The sequence below is a fragment of the Bombina bombina genome, chromosome 2 (genome assembly GCF_027579735.1).
Source record: "Bombina bombina isolate aBomBom1 chromosome 2, aBomBom1.pri, whole genome shotgun sequence".
In the NCBI taxonomy this organism is placed as follows: Eukaryota; Metazoa; Chordata; class Amphibia; order Anura; family Bombinatoridae; genus Bombina; species Bombina bombina.
The window spans coordinates 868,491,913-868,511,724 of NC_069500.1; the positions used below are offsets into that span (position 1 = coordinate 868,491,913).

Genomic DNA, 19,812 nt, shown 5'->3' on the forward strand with positions numbered 1-19,812 from the left:
CAGTTTTAACCCCCTTACAGTCCCAGCTCCAGCCTTTGCTGCGACTTCACCAAACCCAGGGGAGTATACGATACCAAATGAAGCCTTCTAGGAACCTTTTCAACTAATTCCAGACCCACACACATGCAGCTGCATGTCCTGCTCTCAAAAGTAACTGCGCAGTAATGGCGCGAAAATGAGGCTCTGCCTACTACAGAAAAGGCCCTTCCTGACTGGGAAGGTGTCTAAACCAGTGCCTGACGTGAAAAAACGTTCCCCAGAGATATAAAGTGTGAATTTCAACATCAAACTGTATAAAATGCCCAAATAAAGCAATCGATCTAGCCCATAAAAGTGTCTACCAGTTTTATAGCCCATATTAAGCCCTTTATTCTGTTTGAGACTAAGAAAATGGCTTACCGGTCCCCATGAGGGGAAAAATTACAGCCTTCCAGCATTACACAGTCTTGTTAGAAATATGGCTAGTCATACCTTAAGCAGAAAAGTCTGCCAACTGTTTCCCCGAACTGAAGTTATCTCATCTCAACAGTCCTATGTGGAAACAGCAAACGATTTTAGTTACTGCTGCTAAAATCATACTCCTCTCACAAACAGAACTCTTCATCTTTTTCTGTTTCAGAGTAAATAGTACATACCAGCACTATTTTAAAATAACAAACTCTTGATAGTAGAATAAAAAACTACAACTAAACACCACATACTCTTCACCATCTCCGTGGAGATGCTGCTTGTTCAGCGGCAAAGAGAATGACTGGGGGGGGCGGAGCCTAGGAGGGACTATATGGACAGCTTTTGCTGTGCTCTTTGCCATTTCCTGTTGGGGAAGAGAATATTCCCACAAGTTATGGATGACGCCGTGGACCGGACACACCAATGTTGGAGAAAAAAGTGTCAATGCTTTTAAAAACATTATTTTTTCTAACAGGTGTTATTTCCTTGATAAGTTATTATTAGTTAAAGGGACACAGAACCCAATTTTTTTCTTTCATGATTCAGATAGAGCATGCAATTGTAAGCAACTTTCAAATTTACTCTTATTATCAAATATTCTTTATTCTCTTGCTATCTTTATATGAAAAGCAAGAATGTAAGTTTAGAAGCCGGCCCATTTTTGGTTCACAACCTGTGTTATCCTTGCTGATTGGGCAGCACCAATAAACAAGTAATGTCCAGGGTCTGAACCAAAAATTGTCTGGCTCCTTAGCTTAGATGCCTTCTTTTTCAAATAAAGATAGCAAGAGAACGAAGAAAAATTGATAATAGGAGTAAATTAGGAAGTTGCTTAAAATTGCATGCTCTATCTGAAAGAAATTTGGGTTTAGTATCCCTTTAAGTTTTTCTAAAGGTTTGTGATATACCCTATAGATAGTTAAGGTCAACAATGCAGAATTAAAACTTAAGGGACCAGATTACAAGTGGTGCGCTATTCAGCAGTTATGCTCAAATGCAAACACCGCCAGAAGAAAACTTTTAATGCGAGCCGGTGTATTACAAGTTGAAGATAAAATGTTTGTGCATGAGTGAAAGCTGTCGTACCCTAATTTGAGGGCTAAGAATATTGCAGCTGTGCTAACTTCTTCTCCCTATAGACTTTAATGGAGAGCACAAACTTGAAAAAAAAACTAACACTTATCGATGTAGTTAAACCTACCGAAGGTAGTTATGAATGTTTTACATTCCAATGTTCTTCACACAGTTTAAAATGTTCTTATTTTACTTTTAAATAAATTAGCGCTGGGGAATCTGTTGGCGCTCTACAAATCACTGATAATAATAATAATAATAGTAGATTTTTTTCGGACAAATTTCAAAGCACGTTTTGTTTCTCCTTCCCACTGCATCATGTGACAGCCTTCAGCCAATCACAAAATGCATATATTTTGTAAATCTTGCACATGCTCAGTAGGAGTTAATGCCTCAGAAAGTTTGCATATAAAAAAATATTGTACATATTTCGATAATAGATGTGAACTGGAAAGTTGCTTAAAATTGTGTGCTCTGTCTGAATCATAAAAGTTTAATTTAGTCCTTTAACTAGATCTTCCTTTTATATAAATTACTTATGCAAGCAATTTTTACTGCCAAAATTACCAAACAATGATTTTGCACAGATGTTGTTAACTGGAACTGATGCTACTGAATATACAATCTGAAATTATTTTATATGAGATATGGTAGAGTGAAAACAAATTCACTTGTATGATCCACAAGTTAAAGGGATAGGACATGCAAATTTAAGCAACTTTCTAATGTACTCCTATTGTCAATTTATCTTCGTTCTCTTGCTATCTATATTTAAAAAGCAGGAATGTAAAGCTTAGAAGCCGGACCATTTTATGTTCAGCACCCTGGATAGCGCTTGCTTATTGGTGGCTACATTTCGCCACCAATAAGTAAGCGTAACCCAGGATCTGAACCAAAAATGGGATGGCACAGAAATTCTTAACTGGAACTGATGCTACTGAATATACAATCTGAAATTATTTTATATGAGATATGGTAGACTGAAAACAAATTCACTTGTATGATCCACAAGTTAAAGGGATAGGACATGCAATTTTAAGCAACTTTCTAATTTACTCCTATTGTCAATTTATCTTCATTATCTTGCAATCTTTATTTAAAAAGCAGGATTGTAAAGCTTAAGAGCTGGCCCATTTTTGGTTCAGAACCTGGGTTACGCTTACTTATTGGTGGCTAAATGTTACCAATAAGCAAGCGCTATCCAGGGTGCTGAACATAAATTGGGCCAGCTCCTAAGCTTTACAAACCTGCTTTTTAAATAAAGATAGCAAGAGAATGAAGAAAAATTGATAATAGGAGTAAATTAGAAAGTTGATTAAAAATGCATGTTCTATCTGATTTATGAAAGAAAAAAAATGGGTTTGGTATCCCTTTAATAAATGCTCCCACTAACCACAGCTCTGACCTACTCATGAATTAAACATTGTATGTTTTACTTACACAGCTAGAAGCAGTGATGGTCTGAGGGTTGGTTATAGCAGTTTTCCCTTTATTTACACTCACCCAAACGTCCATAGTTCTAAAAGAAAAAGAAAAGTCTTCAGTAAGATATTTACAGTTTTGTTAAAAATAAATGTTGAGTAAACTGTTTCATATATATATTTAATTCAATATTCCAAATAATGTAAGACAAATAATGGTTTACTCATCCAGTATACTTTTGCTACTAATATCCTTTACTTTTGTTTAGCATCAACAGAACAGTTGGGTAAATACACTTCCATTTTCTGGAGCCACCTCCGCCTATACAGTCTCCTATTTTATTCTTTATTCTATGGGGCCGATTTGTTAAGGGCCAAATGGCCCCTAATGCTGCCGTTTCCGCGCCAATCATGTCCATCCTGCATCGCTAAATGCTGACAGCATACGCTGTCAGCATTTAACATGGTGAACTGCTTGTGCAATGCCGCCCCCTGCAGATTTGCGGTCAATCTACCGCTAGCAGAGGGTGTCAATCAACCCGATCGTATTCGATCGGGCGGATTGATGTCCGCAGCCTCAGAGGCAGCAGTTAAAGGGCCATAATACCCAAATGTTTAAACACTTGATAGTGATGCAGCATAGCTGTAAAAAGCTGACTAGAAAATATCACCTGAACATCTCTATGTAAAAAAGAAAGATATTTTACCTCAAAAGTTCCTCAGTAGCCACATCCCATTGTAAAGGATTTCTAAGCAGCATATTAGTATGTCTGTCCTGGGACAGCTGAAAGGATGAGCCTCGTGCACTCTCATGTAATTTCCCTATTCAGTGTAACATTGAAATCTCATGAGAGTTAAGTGAAATCTCATGAGATCACAGTAAAAGAGTTCATGACCTCAGCACTGCTGATGCTGATTGGCTGCTGTTCATTTATTCATTTATTTATTTTTTACCTGCAGCTGGACAGCAGCTGAGTATAACTTTTTACACAGAACTTACTCTGCTGAGCTGAGGAGATTGTGAGGTAAAATATCTTCCTTTTTTACATAGAAATGCTCAGGTGATATTTTCCTGTCAGCTTTTTACAGTTATACTGCATCAGTTTCAAGTGATTTAGCATATGAGTATTATGTCCCTTTAAGGAGCAGTGGTCTTAAGACTCCTGCTTCTTAACTGTTGTTTCCGGCAAGCCTGAAAGTTTGCGCGGAAACAGGTGCATTAGGCACCATTCGGGGCTTGTTAAATCAGTCCCATGGGTTGGAGAAACCGGAGAGGCAGTAAGTTGTTTAACTAAAGTCCGTTGTGTGAAAAAAAGCATATAATTTCTTTCATGTAATTAGCAAGAGTCCATGAGCTAGTGACGTATGGGATATACATTCCTACCAGGAGGGGCAAAGTTTCCCAAACCTCAAAATGCCTATAAATACACCCCTCACCACACCCACAAATCAGTTTTTACAAACTTTGCCTCCGATGGAGGTGGTGAAGTAAGTTTGTGCTAGATTCTACGTTGATATGCGCTCCGCAGCAAGTTGGAGCCCGGTTTTCCTCTCAGCGTGCAGTGAATGTCAGAGGGATGTGAGGAGAGTATTGCCTATTTGAATGCAGTGATCTCCTTCTACGGGGTCTATTTCATAGGTTCTCTGTTATCGGTCGTAGAGATTCATCTCTTACCTCCCTTTTCAGATCGACGATATACTCTTATATATACCATTACCTCTGCTGATTCTCGTTTCAGTACTGGTTTGGCTTTCTACAAACATGTAGATGAGTGTCCTGGGGTAAGTAAATCTTATTTTCTGTGACACTCTAAGCTATGGTTGGGCACTTTGTTTATAACGTTCTAAATATATGTATTCAAACATTTATTTGCCTTGACTCAGAATGTTCAACTTTCCTTATTTTCAGACAGTCAGTTTCATATTTGGGATAATGCATTTGATTTAATCATTTTTTCTTACCTTCAAAAATTTGACTCTTCCCTGTGGGCTGTTAGGCTCGCGGGGGCTGAAAATGCTTCATTTTATTGCGTCATTCTTGGCGCGGACTTTTTTGGCGCAAAAATTCTTTTTCCGTTTCCGGCGTCATACGTGTCGCCGGAAGTTGCGTCATTTTTTGACGTTATTTTGCGCCAAAAATGTCGGCGTTCCGGATGTGGCGTCATTTTTGGCACCAAAAGCATTTAGGCGCCAAATAATGTGGGCGTCTTATTTGGCGCGAAAAAATATGGGCGTCGCTTTTGCCACATTATTTAAGTCTCATTTTTCATTGCTTCTGGTTGCTAGAAGCTTGTTCTTTGGAATTTTTTCCCATTCCTGAAACTGTCATTTAAGGAATTTGATCAATTTTGCTTTATATATATATGTTGTTTTTTCTCTTACATATTGCAAGATGTCTCACGTTGCATCTGAGTCAGAAGATACTACAGGAAAATCGCTGTCTAGTGCTGGATCTACCAAAGCTAAGTGTATCTGCTGTAAACATTTGGTAGCTATTCCTCCAGCTGTTGTTTGTATTGATTGTCATGACAAACTTGTTAAAGCAGATAATATTTCCTTTAGTAAAGTACCATTGCCTGTTGCAGTTCCTTCAACATCTAAGGTGCAGAATGTTCCTGATAACATAAGAGATTTTGTTTCTGAATCCATAAAGAAGGCTATGTCTGTTATTTCTCCTTCTAGTAAACGTAAAAAATCTTTTAAAACTTCTCTCCCTACAGATGAATTTTTAAATGAACATCATCATTCTGATTCTGATGACTCTTCTGGTTCAGAGGATTCTGTCTCAGAGGTTGATGCTGATAAATCTTCATATTTATTTAAAATGGAATTTATTCGTTCTTTACTTAAAGAAGTACTAATTGCTTTAGAAATAGAGGATTCTGGTCCTCTTGATACTAATTCTAAACGTTTGGATAAGGTATTTAAAGCTCCTGTGGTTATTCCAGAAGTTTTTCCTGTTCCTAATGCTATTTCTGCAGTAATTTCCAAAGAATGGGATAAATTGGGTAATTCATTTACTCCTTCTAAACGTTTTAAGCAATTATATCCTGTGCCGTCTGACAGATTAGAATTTTGGGACAAAATCCCTAAAGTTGATGGGGCTATTTCTACCCTTGCTAAACGTACTACCATTCCTACGTCAGATGGTACTTCGTTTAAGGATCCTTTAGATAGGAAAATTGAATCCTTTCTAAGAAAAGCTTATCTGTGTTCAGGTAATCTTCTTAGACCTGCTATATCTTTGGCTGATGTTGCTGCAGCTTCAACTTTTTGGTTGGAAACTTTAGCGCAACAAGTAACACATCATGATTCTCATGATATTATTATTCTTCTACAGCATGCTAATAATTTTATCTATGATGCCATTTTTGATATTATCAGAGTTGATGTCAGGTTTATGTCTCTAGCTATTTTAGCTAGAAGAGCTTTATGGCTTAAAACTTGGAATGCTGATATGGCTTCTAAATCAACTTTACTTTCTATTTCTTTCCAGGGTAACAAATTATTTGGTTCTCAGTTGGATTCCATTATTTCAACTGTTACTGGTGGGAAAGGAACTTTTTTACCACAGGATAAAAAATCTAAAGGTAAAAACAGGGCTAATAATCGTTTTTGTTCCTTTCGTTTCAACAAAGAACAAAAGCCTGATCCTTCATCCTCAGGAGCAGTTTCAGTTTGGAAACCATCTCCAGTCTGGAATAAATCCAAGCTAGATCTAGAGTTGACTGGAGTAATTATGCCAGTTCCAGTTCCGGAACAGGGGATGGGGTTTTATCAAATCTCTTTATTGTACCAAAGAAGGAGAATTCCTTCAGACCAGTTCTGGATCTAAAAATATTGAATCGTTATGTAAGGATACCAACGTTCAAGATGGTAACTGTAAGGACTATCTTGCCTTTTGTTCAGCAAGGGAATTATATGTCCACAATAGATTTACAGGATGCATATCTGCATATTCCGATTCATCCAGATCATTATCAGTTCCTGAGATTCTCTTTTCTGGACAAGCATTACCAGTTTGTGGCTCTGCCGTTTGGCCTAGCTACAGCTCCAAGAATTTTTACAAAGGTTCTCGGTGCCCTTCTGTCTGTAATCAGAGAACAGGGTATTGTGGTATTTCCTTATTTGGACGATATCTTGGTACTTGCTCAGTCTTTACATTTAGCAGAATCTCATACGAATCGACTTGTGTTGTTTCTTCAAGATCATGGTTGGAGGATCAATTTACCAAAAAGTTCATTGATTCCTCAGACAAGGGTAACCTTTCTGGGTTTCCAGATGGATTCAGTGTCCATGACTCTGTCTTTAACAGACAAGAGACGTCTAAAATTGATTGCAGCTTGTCGAAACCTTCAGTCACAATCATTCCCTTCGGTAGCCTTATGCATGGAAATTCTAGGTCTTATGACTGCTGCATCGGACGCGATCCCCTTTGCTCGTTTTCACATGCGACCTCTTCAGCTCTGTATGCTGAATCAATGGTGCAAGGATTACACGAAGATATCTCAATTAATATCTTTAAAACCGATTGTTCGACACTCTCTAACATGGTGGACAGATCACCATCGTTTAATTCAGGGGGCTTCTTTTGTGCTTCCGACCTGGACTGTAATTTCAACAGATGCAAGTCTCACAGGTTGGGGAGCTGTGTGGGGATCTCTGACGGCACAAGGAGTTTGGGAATCTCAGGAGGTGAGATTACTGATCAATATTTTGGAACTCCGTGCAATTTTCAGAGCTCTTCAGTTTTGGCCTCTTCTGAAGAGAGAATCGTTCATTTGTTTTCAGACAGACAATGTCACAACTGTGGCATACATCAATCATCAAGGAGGGACTCACAGTCCTCTGGCTATGAAAGAAGTATCTCGAATTTTGGTTTGGGCGGAATCCAGCTCCTGTCTAATCTCTGCGGTTCATATCCCAGGTATAGACAATTGGGAAGCGGATTATCTCAGTCGCCAAACGTTGCATCCGGGCGAATGGTCTCTTCACCCAGAGGTATTTCTTCAGATTGTTCAAATGTGGGAACTTCCAGAAATAGATCTGATGGCGTCCCATCTAAACAAGAAACTTCCCAGGTATCTGTCCAGATCCCGGGATCCTCGGGCGGAGGCAGTGGATGCATTATCACTTCCTTGGAAGTATATCATCCTGCCTATATCTTTCCGCCTCTAGTTCTTCTTCCAAGAGTAATCTCCAAGATTCTGAAGGAATGCTCGTTTGTTCTGCTGGTAGCTCCGGCATGGCCTCACAGCTTTTGGTATGCGGATCTTGTCCGGATGGCCTCTTGCCAACCGTGGACTCTTCCGTTAAGACCAGACCTTCTGTCACAAGGTCCTTTTTTCCATCAGGATCTGAAATCCTTAAATTTAAAGGTATGGAGATTGAACGCTTGATTCTTGGTCAAAGAGGTTTCTCTGACTCTGTGATTAATACTATGTTACAGGCTCGTAAATCTGTATCTAGAGAGATATATTATAGAGTCTGGAAGACTTATATTTCTTGGTGTCTTTCTCATCATTTTTCTTGGCATTCTTTTAGAATACCGAGAATTTTACAGTTTCTTCAGGATGGTTTAGATAAGGGTTTGTCCGCAAGTTCTTTGAAAGGACAAATCTCTGCTCTTTCTGTTCTTTTTCACAGAAAGATTGCTATTCTTCCTGATATTCATTGTTTTGTACAAGCTTTGGTTCGTATAAAACCTGTCATTAAGTCAATTTCTCCTCCTTGGAGTTTGAATTTGGTTCTGGGAGCTCTTCAAGCTCCTCCGTTTGAACCTATGCATTCATTGGACATTAAATTACTTTCTTGGAAAGTTTTGTTCCTTTTGGCCATCTCTTCTGCCAGAAGAGTTTCTGAATTATCTGCTCTTTCTTGTGAGTCTCCTTTTCTGATTTTTCATCAGGATAAGGCGGTGTTGCGAACTTCTTTTGAATTTTTACCTAAAGTTGTGAATTCCAACAACATTAGTAGAGAAATTGTGGTTCCTTCATTATGTCCTAATCCTAAGAATTCTAAGGAGAAATCGTTGCATTCTTTGGATGTTGTTAGAGCTTTGAAATATTATGTTGAAGCTACGAAATCTTTCCGTAAGACTTCTAGTCTATTTGTTATCTTTTCCGGTTCTAGAAAAGGCCAGAAAGCTTCTGCTATTTCTTTGGCATCTTGGTTGAAATCTTTAATTCATCTTGCCTATGTTGAGTCGGGTAAAACTCCGCCTCAGAGAATTACAGCTCATTCTACTAGGTCAGTTTCTACTTCCTGGGCGTTTAGGAATGAAGCTTCGGTTGACCAGATTTGCAAAGCAGCAACTTGGTCCTCTTTGCATACTTTTACTAAATTCTACCATTTTGATGTATTTTCTTCTTCTGAAGCAGTTTTTGGTAGAAAAGTACTTCAGGCAGCGGTTTCAGTTTGAATCTTCTGCTTATGTTTTTCATTAAACTTTATTTTGGGTGTGGATTATTTTCAGCAGGAATTGGCTGTCTTTATTTTTCCCTCCCTCTCTAGTGACTCTTGTGTGGAAAGATCCACATCTTGGGTAGTCATTATCCCATACGTCACTAGCTCATGGACTCTTGCTAATTACATGAAAGAAAACATAATTTATGTAAGAACTTACCTGATAAATTCATTTCTTTCATATTAGCAAGAGTCCATGAGGCCCGCCCTTTTTTTGTGGTGGTTATGATTTTGTATAAAGCACAATTATTCCAATTCCTTATTTTATATGCTTTCGCACTTTTTTATCACCCCACTTCTTGGCTATTCGTTAAACTGATTTGTGGGTGTGGTGAGGGGTGTATTTATAGGCATTTTGAGGTTTGGGAAACTTTGCCCCTCCTGGTAGGAATGTATATCCCATACGTCACTAGCTCATGGACTCTTGCTAATATGAAAGAAATGAATTTATCAGGTAAGTTCTTACATAAATTATGTTATTCCCATAAACATTAAGGTTTGACGACTTGGAGAATGTGACAAATAAAATAAAAAATATCTCTTAAATCACATAAATACTGATAATACATGAAATTAGTAGATCTCCTATTCTTCCATCTCTCTGTAACAATATCATATTTTTCATGGTGTATCATTCTCTGGAGTAGGATTTTATTGTCCTGTTGTGTTGTTTTAATACAATAAATTTCATAAACGCCCAAAAAGGGCTGAAGTGTAACAATTAGTGATACAATATAAAAATGTATCACATACAAATGATCCTATAATTTCAAAGAATCAAGAAACAATTATTATTATTATTCTTTATTTATAAAGCGCCAACAGATTCCGCAGCGCTGCCCTTGGGTACAAGGATAAAAGTACAACGGAGAAACAATACAATAAGAGACAAAATTTTACAGACAAATACAGGGGGAGTTGAGGGCCCTATTCCCGTGGGAACTTACAAATAATAAGTCCAAAAAAGGTTGTAGGCAGATTACACCAACCAACTTTTTGGACAGATTTTTTTTTTTTTTTTTTAAATCTAAGATCAACATTACTTATACAGGGTGTCCCAAAAAATGTATACACACTTGTAAATATTATGGGGTAGATTTATCATATATCGATGGGACATGATTCGCTATGGCGAATCATATCCGCTTGACATCGCTATATGCGGATAGCATACGCATTTCTGCATTTAACATTACACAAGCATTTCTAGTGAAATGCTTGTACAATGCCACCCCCTGCTCACTGGCGGCCAATCGGACGCTAGTAGGAGCTGTCAATCATCCTGATCGTAAAAGGTGGAGAACAAGTTAAGGAGCAGCGGTCTTACGACTGCTTCTTAATTTCCTGAAATGATGGGCCTCTGAAGCAGCATGCACTGCTTAATAAAAGGAGCCCTATGACTCACTCAAACTTTATTTTATTTTATTAGAGGTCCAACTTATTTGAAATAATGGAAGAAGCGACATTAAAAGGACATGAAACCCAAAATTTTTCTTTCATGATTCAGATAGAGAATACAGTTTTAAATAACTTTCCAGTTTACTTCTATTATCAAATGTGCTTCATTCTCTTGGTATTATTTGTTAAAGGAGCAGCAATGCGCTACTGGTTTCTAACTGAACACATGGGTGAGCCAATGACAATTGTTATATATATATATGAAGCCACCAATCAACAGCTAGATCCTAGGTTCTTTGCTGCTCCTGAGCTTGCCTAGATAAGCCTTTCAGGAAAGGATAACAAGAAAAGGAAGCAAATTAAATAATAGAAGTAAATTGGAAAGTAGTTCAAAATGTTATGCTCTGTCTAAATCATGAATATCTAATTATGACTTTACTGGTTCTTTAAGTTTTGAGAAAAATAAATGTATCTTAAAGTGCTACTGGAAGCGCAAGAACGTTGCTATCGTGATGTGAGGGCCTATCTTGATGAAAATTTGCCGAACAGATGGATTGGGTGAAGAGGTAGCATTGAATTCCCCAAACCTCACACCTCTGGACATTTTTTTATATGGGGATATGTCAAAGATAAGGTTTATAGCACAAAACCGCCAACAATCAATAAGTTGAGAGCAGCAATTGAAAGAAAATGCATCAAAATTCCAAATGAAGTGACTTGTGATGTTGGCAATTCCATCTGTCCATGTTATCAGCAGTGCCTGGACCAGAACAGTCGTCAGCTCGAACACCTGGGATAACTCAAAAGATTCTACACTTGCCGTCTTTAATTTGCATTATAAAACGAAAATATATCAATAAACGTATTTATAATCATTCAAGTATATACATTTTTTTATATTATATATTATCATATATAATATACACACATATATATATATGAAAAATGTATTTATACTATTGCATTCTAAAGTAATATTATCTCATTTGTATGTAATACATTTTTATATAGTATCACTAAGTGTTACACTTTAGCCCTTTTTTGGGCGCTTCTGTCATTTTTTTGTATTGTATCTTTTTTTAGGAATCTTGTAGGACATTCCTTTTACAGATAACGTGTCTAACCTTTATTATAGCGCTGGGTATCAATTGTGTATCTAAATCTGTGGTGCTGTTTCAGTCTTGGGTGTCCATATTTCCACTAACTAAATCATTCCTTTAAAGGGACATTCCAGTGTAAAAATAATTTATTTCTTTTAAACACATTATTTTTAAACAAATGTTTTTTTTTTTTTTTTTTACTATGTTTTTATCACCTACAAAGGGGATAGAATACATAGTCAAAGGGTGCTTGTTTGTAACTCCAGATAAGAATACAGCTATTGAGCAAATGTAAAGTAGATGCTATACATGCTTATAATCCAATCAATAGCTGTATTCCCATCTGGAGAAGAATGGGGGACTTCCATGAGTAAAACTTTGAATATTTGTCGAACCCTTTTGAAGGAGTTAAAATATATATATAAAAAAGAAGGGAATTTGTTTCTAAATAGCATGTTCACAAATACAAAGCTAATTTCTGGGCTCTGGGCTACAGGCTACATATGCTACATCTAATCCATAGTACTCACATCATTGTTATCAATTTTGATCTGCTCCTAATTGCTCATTGCATTAGGAGACAGCATCTCTCTCCCCTGTGGCATTTAGCACTCAGGTGCACACTATCATTGACAGTAATATCTATCTATCTATCTATCTATCTATCTATCTATCTATCTATCTATCTATCTGTCTGTCTGTCTGTCTATCTATCTATCTGTCTGTCTGTCTGTCTGTCTATCTATCTGTCTGTCTGTCTGTCTGTCTATCTATCTATCTATCTATCTATCTATCTATCTATCTGTCTGTCAGAAATGCCTCAGTCACTTCCGCATTCTATAAAGTTAGGTTTCCTTTTGCGGACATATATTTTCCATTGGCTACCTATTAATAAAAAAATAATATATATTGCTAATTATTTTAGATTGGTAAGGTTGCTAATTCACAATTGATGCTTAAGATACATCAAATGTTTCTGCATTTCTTTGCCATCAGAAGGACAATTTAGAAATGACCACTGAAATGACCACTGAATTGATGCAGGCTGCTCTCTTTTTTTAGCTTTTTTATCCAGTAAATGAGGCTACATTGTTAAACAGTATATGGCCTTATGCCACGTACCTGATTGAGAATTTCCCATCAACTGAATTATGGTTGACATTTCAATCTACGTTAACCTATTTGCAAAGTATTCATTCGCTACTTGTTTTACGAGTGTACAATAAAAGATTGTCATTTTATGATCCATTAAAAAAAGATGAAAAAAAATATTAAATAAAATTGTAAAAGACATTTGCTGAAAGTAATAAATAATTTACCTCTAATTTTCATACATAGAAAATTAAACTGGCAACTGTTCAAAAAGTTATTAAAATTATAATGACTGGAGATATTTTGAAATCAAGTACTGGCATTAAAATAGATAAATTGCAGTAGTAGGTTAAAAATAATGGCACGCTTGATTAGTGAGCGCTACATTATTTGTATAGAAAAGGGCAGAGGTTTGTAATGTCCAATAGGAAACTAATGAATAAAGTGATTTCATAAACTCTGCGAGAAGAACGGACTACTCAGAGGTTTGTCAGCAATGCTAACTGGGATAAAAAAAAAAAGAAGAGGAATTTAATGTTTAAAGGGATAGAAAAACCCAAAATTTTCTTTCATGATTTAGATAGAATAAACAATTTTAAAAAACTTTCCAATTTACTTCTATCATCAAATTTGCTTATTTCTCTTGTTATCCTTTGCTGAAGTAACACCATTGCACTGCTGGCAGCTAGATGAACACATCTAGTTAGCCAATCACAACAGACAAATGTGTGCAGGAAGCAATCAGCAGCAGCTCCCAATTAGTGTAGGATATGTGTGTATTCTTTTTCAACAAGGGATACCAAAGTAGGGATCTATCAATTGCCCTGGAAATAGGAATGGAGTCCGGATTTGTGAGACCTGTTTTACCATTTTATTTATAGGGTTTGTTGTGGCCAGTAATTCTATACTTCTTTATTTTAACCAACCTTCCAATTTACTTTTGTTATTAAGGGACACTCAATCAAACTTCAACTTTCATTATTCAGATAGAGCATGCCATTTTAAACAACTTTCCAATTTACTTCCATTAAAAAAATGTACACAGTATTTTTAGATTTAAACTTTTTGAGTCACCAGGTCCTACTGAGCATGTGCAAGAATACGTGTGTATGCATTTGTGAATGGCTGTCACAAGGTACGTGTATGCATTTGGCTGATGGCTGTCACATGGTACAGGGGGAGTAGAAAAAGACATAACTTTTAAAATTGTCAGAAAAAAAATCTACTACTCATTTCAGACTAAGTGCTATTGCATTGTCTTGTTATCTTGCATTTGTTGATTATGCAAATCTACTGTGTTGACTGGCCCTTGATTCTCTTAGCGTCCTTTGTTCCTTTCCGGTTAAGCCAATGACAAGAGACATTATGTACAGCTACCAATCAACAGTGAGCTCCAAGCAGTGCTGCTCCTGAGCCTACCTTACAATAGAATTCAAAGAGAATGAAGCAAATTTGATAATATAAGTAAATTGGCAAGTTGTTTAAAACTACATGCTTCATCTAAATCATGAACGTTTAATTTTGGCTATGTTCTCCTTTCAAAGTCGCTCTAACATTTTTAAAACCATATTTTAAGGCAGTCAGGCAACTTCAACATATCAACTTCAGCTGCCAGCCACATTTTGTGAAGCTCATATCTTCCCGTCTATTGTAGGCAAAACTGGAGTGCCCTTGACATATCTGACTAGCGCTGTTATCTTTTGGCATGGAAGTTCAATCAGCTGTCTTCTCTTACTTTAATGTTAACATTCTGCCTCTCTTTACTTTAGAAGTATATTTAATGATTCATTTCAAACACATTTTCCTAGTAGACGCTCTACCCAAAAGCTGTCAACCAATTATTCGCACTGATAAAGTTTTACATTTTAAAAGAGAACACTTTAAATATTACCAAACTATTTTCTTTCTTTTTTTAAAAATGAAGTTAGTTTTCTAAAACCCTGCGTGTATTTTTACTACTATCCATATACATTTTATTATTATTATTATTATTATTTATTTAATTTTTTTATTTTTTTTACAACTGTTTCCAAAACCTGTAATACTATTTATACTGCAGTTTTAGCATCAGGAGAAAAAGTTACAAGTCCACTCAATCTTACATATACTTGTCTGCTGCAATTTATTACTAATATGGGACTAGGAAGCTCATAGAAATTTCCAGACACACATACCAGACATCCCAACTCTCCCGGAAGTCTCTCGCATTTTAATAGCAGCTCCCTGATACCCGCAAATGAAATACAATATCCCGGAAATGTGGTTAAAGTGAATGTCAATTTAGATTAATCGGTTCCCGGTTTTTAATAATCCTATTAAAAAAAAACATAATTTATGCTTACCTGATAAATTCCTTTCTCCTGTAGTGTAGTCAGTCCACGGGTCATCATTACTTCTGGGATATTAACTCCTCCCCAACAGGAAGTGCAAGAGGATCACCCAAGCAGAGCTGCTATATAGCTCCTCCCCTCTACGTCACACCCAGTCATTCGACCGAGAACCAAACGAGAAAGGAAAAACTATAGGGTGCAGTGGTGACTGGAGTATAATTTAAAAATTTAGACCTGCCATAAAAAACAGGGCGGGCCGTGGACTGACTACACTACAGGAGAAAGGAATTTATCAGGTAAGCATAAATTACGGTATGTTTTCTCCTGTTAAGTGTAGTCAGTCCACGGGTCATCATTACTTCTGGGATACCAATACCAAAGCTAAAGTACACAGATGACGGGAGGGACAGGCAGGATCTTTATACGGAAGGAACCACTGCCTGAAGAACCTTTCTCCCAAAAACAGCCTCCGAAGAAGCAAAAGTGTCAAATTTGTAAAATTTGGAAAAAGTATGAAGAGAAGACCAAGTTGCAGCCTTGCAAATCTGTTCAACAGAGGCCTCATTCTTAAAGGCCCAAGTGGAAGCCACAGCTCTAGTAGAATGAGCTGTAATTCTTTCAGGAGGCTGCTGTCCAGCAGTCTCATAGGCTAAACGTATTATGCTACGAAGCCAAAAGGAGAGAGAGGTAGCAGAGGCTTTCTGACCTCTCCTCTGTCCAGAATAAACGACAAACAGGGAAGAAGTTTGGCGAAAATCTTTAGTTGCCTGTAAATAAAATTTCAGGGCACGGACTACATCTAGATTGTGTAGAAGTCGTTCCTTCTTTGAAGAAGGATTAGGACACAATGATGGAACAACAATCCTTGATTGATATTCCTATTAGTGACTACCTTAGGTAAGAACCCAGGTTTAGTACGCAGAACTACCTTGTCTGAATGAAAAATCAGATAAGGAGAATCACAATGTAAGGCCGATAACTCAGAGACTCTTCGAGCCGAGGAAATAGCCATTAAAAACAGAACTTTCCAAGATAACAATTTGATATCAATGGAATGAAGGGGTTCAAACGGAACACCCTGTAAAACGTTAAGAACTAAATTTAAGCTCCATGGTGGAGCAACAGTTTTAAACACAGGCTTAATCCTGGCCAAAGCCTGACAAAAAGCCTGAACGTCTGGAACTTCTGACAGACGTTTGTGTAAAAGAATGGACAGAGCTGAGATCTGTCCCTTTAAGGAACTAGCAGATAAACCCTTTTCTAAACCTTCTTGTAGAAAAGACAATATCCTAGGAATCCTAACCTTACTCCATGAGTAACTCTTGGATTCGCACCAATGTAAGTATTTACGCCATATTTTATGGTAAATCTTTCTGGTAACAGGTTTCCTAGCCTGTATTAAGGTATCAATTACTGACTCAGAAAATCCACGCTTTGATAAAATCAAGCGTTCAATTTCCAAGCAGTCAGCTTCAGAGAAATTAGATTTTGATGTTTGAAAGGACCCTGAATTAGAAGGTCCTGTCTCAGAGGCAGAGACCAAGGTGGACAGGATGACATGTCCACTAGATCTGCATACCAGGTCCTGCGTGGCCACGCAGGCGCTATGAGAATCACCGATGCTCTCTCCTGTTTGATCCTGGCAATCAATCGAGGAAGCATCGGGAAGGGTGGAAACACATAAGCCATCCCGAAGGTCCAAGGTGCTGTCAAAGCATCTACCAGGACCGCTCCCGGGTCCCTGGACCTGGACCCGTAACAAGGAAGCTTGGCGTTCTGGCGAGACGCCATGAGATCTATCTCTGGTTTGCCCCAACGTCGAAGTATTTGGGCAAAGACCTCCGGATGAAGTTCCCACTCCCCCGGATGAAAAGTCTGACGACTTAGGAAATCCGCCTCCCAGTTCTCCACTCCTGGAATGTGGATCGCTGACAGGTGGCAAGAGTGAGACTCTGCCCAGCGAATTATCTTTGAAACTTCCATCATCGCTAGGGAGCTTCTTGTCCCTCCTTGATGGTTGATGTAAGCTACAGTCGTGATGTTGTCCGACTGAAACCTGATGAACCCCCGAGTTGTTAACTGAGGCCAAGCCAGAAGGGCATTGAGAACTGCTCTCAATTCCAGAATGTTTATTGGAAGGAGACTCTCCTCCTGAGTCCATGATCCCTGAGCCTTCAGGGAATTCCAGACAGCGCCCCAACCTAGTAGGCTGGCGTCTGTTGTTACAATTGTCCAATCTGGCCTGCTGAATGGCATCCCCCTGGACAGATGTGGCCGAGAAAGCCACCATAGAAGAGAATTTCTGGTCTCTTGATCCAGATTCAGAGTAGGGGACAAATCTGAGTAATCCCCATTCCACTGACTTAGCATGCACAATTGCAGCGGTCTGAGATGTAGGCGTGCAAAGGGTACTATGTCCATTGCCGCTACCATTAAGCCTATTACCTCCATCCATTGAGCCACTGACGGGTGTTGAATGGAATGAAGGACACGGCAAGCATTTTGAAGCTTTGTTAACCTGTCTTCTGTCAGGTAGATCTTCATTTCTACAGAATCTATAAGAGTCCCCAAGAAGGGAACTCTTGTGAGTGGAAAGAGAGAACTCTTCTCTTCGTTCACCTTCCACCCATGCGACCTTAGAAATGCCAGTACTAACTCTGTATGAGACTTGGCAGTTTGAAAGCTTGACGCTTGTATCAGAATGTCGTCTAGGTACGGAGCCACCGAAATTCCTCGCGGTCTTAGTACCGCCAGAAGAGCGCCCAGAACCTTTGTGAAGATTCTTGGAGCCGTAGCCAATCCGAATGGAAGAGCTACAAACTGGTAATGCCTGTCTAGGAAGGCAAACCTTAGATACCGGTAATGATCTTTGTGAATCGGTATGTGAAGGTAAGCGTCCTTTAAATCCACTGTGGTCATGTACTGACCCTTTTGGATCATGGGTAAGATTGTCCGAATAGTTTCCATTTTGAACGATGGAACTCTTAGGAATTTGTTTAGGATCTTTAAATCCAAGATTGGTCTGAAGGTTCCTTCTTTCTTGGGAACCACAAACAGATTTGAGTAAAACCCCTGTCCGTGCTCTGACCGCGGAACCGGGTGGATCACTCCCATTAGTAAAAGATCTTGTACACAGCGTAGAAACGCCTCTTTCTTTATTTGGTTTGTTGACAACCTTGAAAGATGAAATCTCCCTTTTGGGGGAGAGATTTTGAAGTCCAGAAGATATCCCTGAGATATGATCTCTAACGCCCAGGGATCCTGGACATCTCTTGCCCAAGCCTGGGCGAAGAGAGAAAGTCTGCCCCCCACTAGATCCGTTCCCGGATCGGGGGCCCTCAATTCATGCTGTCTTAGGGGCAGCAGCAGGTTTTCTGGCCTGCTTGCCCTTGTTCCAGGACTGGTTAGGTTTCCAGCCTTGTCTGTAGCGAGCAACAGCTCCTTCCTGTTTTGGTGCAGAGGAAGTTGATGCTGCTCCTGCCTTGAAGTTACGAAAGGCACGAAAATTAGACTGTCTAGCCCTAGGTTTGGCTCTGTCTTGAGGCAGGGCATGGCCTTTACCTCCTGTAATGTCAGCGATAATTTCTTTCAAACCGGGCCCGAATAAGGTCTGCCCTTTGAAAGGTATGTTAAGTAATTTAGATTTAGAAGTAACATCAGCTGACCAGGATTTTAGCCACAGTGCTCTACGTGCCTGAATGGCGAATCCGGAATTCTTAGCCGTAAGTTTAGTTAAATGTACTACGGCATCTGAAATAAATGAATTAGCTAGCTTAAGGGTTTTAAGCTTATTTGAAATCTCATCTATAGTTATTGAGTCAAGAGTCTCTTCCAGAGACTCGGACCAAAATGCGGCCGCAGCCGTGACAGACGCAATACATGCAAGGGGTTGCAATATAAAACCTTGTTGAACAAACATTTTCTTAAGGTAACCCTCTAATTTTTTATCCATTGGATCTGAAAAGGCACAGCTATCCTCCACCGGGATAGTGGTACGCTTAGCCAGAGTAGAAACCGCTCCCTCCACCTTAGGGACCATCTGCCATAAGTCCTGTGTGGTGGCGTCTATTGGAAACATTTTTCTAAATACAGGAGGGGGGGGAAAAGGGTACACCGGGCCTATCCCACTCCTTAGTAATTATCTCTGTAAGCCTCTTAGGTATAGGAAATACGTCAGTACTCGCTGGTACCGCATAGTATCTATCCAGCCTACATAATTTCTCTGGGATTGCAACAGTGTTACAATCATTCAGAGCCGCTAATACCTCCCCTAGCAGTACACGGAGGTTTTCTAGTTTAAACTTAAAATTTGAAATGTCTGAATCCACTCTATTTGGATAAGATCCGTCACCTGCAGATTGAAGCTCTCCGTCCTCATGTTCTGCAAATTGTGACGCAGTATCTGACATGGCCCTATTATTATCAGCGCACTCTGTTCTCACCCCAGAGTGATCTCGCTTACCTCTAAGTTCTGGTAATTTA

The 19,812-nt window shown here is 38.6% G+C and overlaps 1 protein-coding gene across 1 annotated transcript in view; it reads right to left on the reverse strand.

Moving 5' to 3' along the window:
- Window positions 1-19,812, reverse strand: part of ANTXR2 (ANTXR cell adhesion molecule 2) — a 584,995-nt gene that overhangs the window by 239,647 nt on the left and 325,536 nt on the right. Inside the window, exon 11 of the mRNA XM_053703194.1 lies at window positions 2,965-3,043. Coding sequence (XP_053559169.1) covers window positions 2,965-3,043 — 79 coding nt within the window. The remainder of the gene's footprint in view (window positions 1-2,964; window positions 3,044-19,812) is intronic.